At 41.0% G+C, this 4,806-nt stretch overlaps 1 protein-coding gene across 1 annotated transcript in view; it reads right to left on the bottom strand.

The window, feature by feature from the left end:
* The window catches only part of LOC103371749 (arrestin domain-containing protein 3-like), a gene marked incomplete at its 5' end in the record, with an annotated part of 9,012 nt that extends 4,227 nt beyond the window's left edge, over window positions 1-4,785 (bottom strand). The window contains 5 exons of the mRNA XM_008301178.1: window positions 2-61; window positions 1,883-2,148; window positions 2,258-2,360; window positions 4,333-4,480; window positions 4,709-4,785. Coding sequence (XP_008299400.1) covers window positions 2-61; window positions 1,883-2,148; window positions 2,258-2,360; window positions 4,333-4,480; window positions 4,709-4,785 — 654 coding nt within the window. The remainder of the gene's footprint in view (window position 1; window positions 62-1,882; window positions 2,149-2,257; window positions 2,361-4,332; window positions 4,481-4,708) is intronic.
* Window positions 4,786-4,806: the final 21 nt, after the last annotated feature.

Genomic DNA, 4,806 nt, shown 5'->3' with positions numbered 1-4,806 from the left:
CATAGACGATGATGGGAACCAGGACAGTGATGTCAGGGAAAGCTCGTATGCAGAGGTTCACCTACAGAAAACACAAGAAAACTAAATGAACACGCCTGAAGTTCATCATGAGGCTGATTTAAAGAAAGAGACAGGAATCTAAATTTGTATTCAAATGACTTATTTGCCCCATAGAGCCTCAATGAACAGCAGACTGGATTACAACGAAATAAATGCATCTTTCTACTGAGGTAAAACAGCGTAGGTTGTCATTGAAAAAAATACGTTATTGAAACAATTTTAAAAGTTTTCCTTCATGTCTGTGCTTTTAGAGACAATTTATTTTTCTTCGATGTTTCAAAGTTCTGTTTTCAATGACAACTTTCTGTTGCCCTTTTGGCGTCGAGGGGAGGAGTGTGAAAGGGGGGCCAGGAGAGCCTTATTTACATATCATAATGTGTGTGGCCGTAGAGCAGCAAGGTATCCCATGATGCATTTCACACCAACCAGCAGCAAAGGCCCAGGAGAAAACTCTCAAAGGTAATAGAAGTTTTTTGTGAATACCACTATTATTGTGCCTGGATAAACCCAGGTCCTCCCTGACTGCTGGGAGGCTCCACAGAGCATCAGCAGCTCCATCCTGGACCTTCTGACGGAGCATCTTCAGCAGTGTGATGCCGTTAAAGGAAACTGAAGGCTGATCAGCGCCACTAAATAACATCAGGAGGAAGAGAGGCACAATGTTTTTCATCAGTGATGTGTTTTGTAAGAGACTTTAGTCCATCCATCCATCCATCTATTATCTATACACTGCTTAATCCTCACTAGGGTCGTGGGGGGGCTGGAGTCTATCCCAGCTGACTAAGGGCGAAGGCAGAGGACACCCTGGACATTAAAATTTTTTTCACCTGTGTTATAAATATGAAATGTTGAAGCCAGAATTAAATGATTATTATTATAAACATCTGACCTGTTTTGATAAGACACTGCTATGCATGAAAAGGTTTTACCACTTGACAACCAGAGTAAGAGCTCATCTGTCTTTAGGTTCTGAGTATAGCAGCTTACATGAAATATTTCATGATTATATTCCACTGATGATATCCAGTGTGTGACACAGGTGAAGTAAAGGTAATTACATTACTGGACAGTGATGTTTGTGCACCTGTCAGACTATAAATGTCTGGAGGTTTGAGGACAAAGGGCAGGTTTTTAGGTAAAATGTAGGCTAATCCATTTCTTAATATTAAAACTGTAAACCCCATCCATCCCTGTTTATGAGGTATATTCAGATAAAACATGTGGTCCTATGAAACAGCCCTGTACTACATGGTGTCCTCTGCAAGGTTTAATAATTCTTCAGTAATCACTTTCTGCTCAATCCGCTGATGTAACTAAGAATAAGACGGTACAGTTCATCACAAACTACAGCTGTCAAAAATCAACGCCTCTAAAACATTAAATAAAGATTGTATAACGATCATAGAAACTTCAAAATTTATACATATTCATTTTTTTCATAAAACGTAAAGAGGCAGGGCTGTGTCGCCTGAACTCACCCTCATTTCAGTCACTGACCTGCCGATTCTGGAGGAAGGATGATGTTTGCTCCTTGATATGCAAATGATATGCAAATAAGGTGCTCTTGGCACTTGTTCAGACTCCTCCCATCCACGTCAAAACAGGGACAGAAAGTTGTCATTGAAAACAGAACTTTGAAACATCGTTAAAAAAAATCAATTTAAAAAAAAGTCTTTCAAAGCACAGACATGAAACAAAATCTTTGAAAACGGTTTCAATGACAAATTCGTTTTTCCAATGACAACCTACACTGTCTCTGTTTCAGCTCCATATTCTTCCAACACCTTATAGCTATCACAGTCAACCTGTCTGTGGTACCAACCTCGATTGTGTAATCAACCTCTATGATGCTGCAGTTTGAGATGGTGAGGAATGCAGACGAGGGAATAGTGAGCTTTATCTCAGTGTGCACGTCAGAGGTGTGAGCGGCGACGCGCTCTCCGCTCACTGATTGAAAGTGTTTGACAGCCTGAATGTGGGTTTCCCTTCCCTGGGTATAGAAAGTCTGTTTCTGATCCAGCCTCGCCTTCAGAGTAGCTGATGCAAATGAACCATTGCTAATGTTGCAAAGTATGTTTACAGTTTCGCCTGGTGGGAGAGCAGAGACAGAGTTAGGACGTGGTTGTTTCATTCAGACTTTTTAACCTTAATATCCTGATTGTTTCATCACACAGACACATGGATGGAAAAACCATACCAGGGACGAAGGCTTTCTTCTCTGTAGTGGCTGTCATTGTGATAGGACCCGAGGCACACCACAGGCAGCACAGCGTCATTCTGTTCGTGCCTGAGAGGGGAGCCTGCAGAAAAACAAGACAGGGACAATTAGATTTAATCAGTTTATTTTGTATCATCAGTTAATTGTTTAGGCCCAAAGTATAGAGAATACAGAGAAAGGTTCACCACAGAAATGCCCAAATCTGAACTACATAGTCACTGTGTGCAGTATATTTACAATAATAGTACAATAGGACAGTATATATATCGCTATATTAGTAAAGTTATATCATATACGTTGCTATAACAATCATTACAGTGTAGTGATACTACGAGATGTGTCAGAAAAGTTTCAGGACTGGTGTCACAAAAGATATATTTCAAATCCAAACTACAAGTTTTCCCCTTCAAAGTAATCCCCCTGGAGTCTAACATACTTTCCCAGCCTTCTCTGCCTTCACGCCGCCATGTGCTCCTGGAAGGATTCTTCCAGGATCCTCCGCAGCTCCATCGTCACAGCCATCTTGATGTTGTCCACATCTTCAAAACAGGTCCCCTTGATGAACCTTTGAGCTTGTGGAAGAAGAAAACATCCCACGGAGCCAGGTAGGGATGAGTAGGGAGGTTGCTCCAGCACGGTGATGTTCTTCTCAGCCAGGAACTGTGGGATGCTCAGGGCATTGTGAGCAGGTGCGTTGTCACGGTGAAGCAGCCATCACTTGTCCTGCCACAACTCTCACCTCTTCTCATGCACTGAATGAAGCAAACGCCGCAGGATCTCTTTGTAGACGGGCTGGTTGATGTTCTGAAGGGAAAACTCCTAGTTTGGGTTTGAAATACATCTTTTGTGACACCAGTCCTGGAACTTTTCTGACACACCTCGTATACTGGTGTACTCTAACGATTACAAAGAAATCAACATACCGGTCATTCCATCTCAATTCCCCAAATTTTCATAAAAGAAGTTCACACCTAACTATCTCATATATTTTTCTGTGCATACATAGATTATTAAGTAAAATGAGTAAAATCTGGAGTCATAGGTAACATTAGTTTTAAAGTGAAAAATTCTTGAAGAGGAGTGGGATCATGTCCATGTTTGCGCTGTTTTCTTCGTGCCAGTCTGTGGAGCAATGTTTGAGGTGCCATAACTTGAGAAATAAATAATGTTGCTAGTGTCCTCACTGATATACACCATCATAAATCTGGTTTGTATTATTCTGTCAAGCAAGGTTTTACCATTGAAGACCATATGAACACAACAAGAAAACAGTGCCAAAATGGACATGACCCCACCCCTCTTGAAGAATTTTTAACTCAAACACTAAAGTTACCTATGTCCCCAGATTTTCTACATGGTCAACTCAATCAATATTGACCTTTTTTTTTTTAAATGTCAAAATTGAAGATGGTCAGACGTGGTGCATCTGGTGAATTGAGGCGGAATGATCCGTACTGTATTTGCTGTTCAAACAGAAAACTGCTGCAAATCTATTGATCAAACTGTGGCTTTAGAATACCACTGAGAAACTAACATATAAATGTAATTTTGAATTTTTTTCTAACTCTCCCATCATCATCTGTATGTGTATCCACTGCAGCTGTGAGTATACACCATTTGTGCAGGGTGGTGCAATACCGTAGTACTCCAAAGTCCAGCATCTTTTAAACTGGATTTTACTTCATTTTGCCACTTTTTCCTTTGTACAATCACTACACAGGTACTTAGATTAGATGGAGTCCTAACTAGAAACACACACAAACTGTCATTGTCAGGCCTTTAGGTTAATGTAAGGGATCACTGTGTTGGGTTTTCAGTAAGTCCTGCTTTTGTGCTACATATTCCATTATTACCGTGCTCAATGACATCATCACAAAGAAGAGCTTTTCAAACATTATGACATGTTAGTGCAAGAACACACATGTGGTTGAGCACGGTTACAGAGCTACCACGAACAAAGTGTCTGATGAACAGAAAACAGGAAATGACTCAGCTTCTTTTTTTTTTTTTTTTTCGCCCAAAAGTCTCCCTGCTGGGTTCATGTGGACACTTACCCACAGGTCCGGCACGTTGGTATTAATGTGGTGCACAAAGTTCAGCTTTGTCTCAAAGCTCTTGGACATGTGCCAGGGTCTGTAGATGTCCACTTTCAAGGTGTATACTATTTTCCCACCAGGGCCGTGGAAAGTGGAGGGGAATTCTCTGCATGGAAAAAGAGAGAATTAAAAAAAAAATCCCCAAATTCTAACCATGTGATGTAATCTGAAAACAAAACAACCAGCATGGTAGGAAACATGTATGTGGCATGTTGTTGCTCCTTAAAGGTTATGACAATCCGTTCACATCAGCACTGATGTGTCTCACCAGGTGTCTCAGTGACAGACAGGAACAATAAAAATCACAGCCAGAGAGGAAGCTGCTCACACTCACCCATGTGGGAGTTGACATGCAAACGGATACACATGGGTGCCGGGGGACAGTTTGATTGTCCCACCGATTGCTGCAAGAAAAAAAAAAGAAACTCAGTA

The sequence above is a fragment of the Stegastes partitus genome, unplaced genomic scaffold (assembly GCF_000690725.1).
Source record: "Stegastes partitus isolate 25-593 unplaced genomic scaffold, Stegastes_partitus-1.0.2 Scaffold1638, whole genome shotgun sequence".
NCBI lineage: Eukaryota > Metazoa > Chordata > Actinopteri > Pomacentridae > Stegastes > Stegastes partitus.
This window is presented reverse-complemented; position numbering and strand designations above follow the sequence as displayed.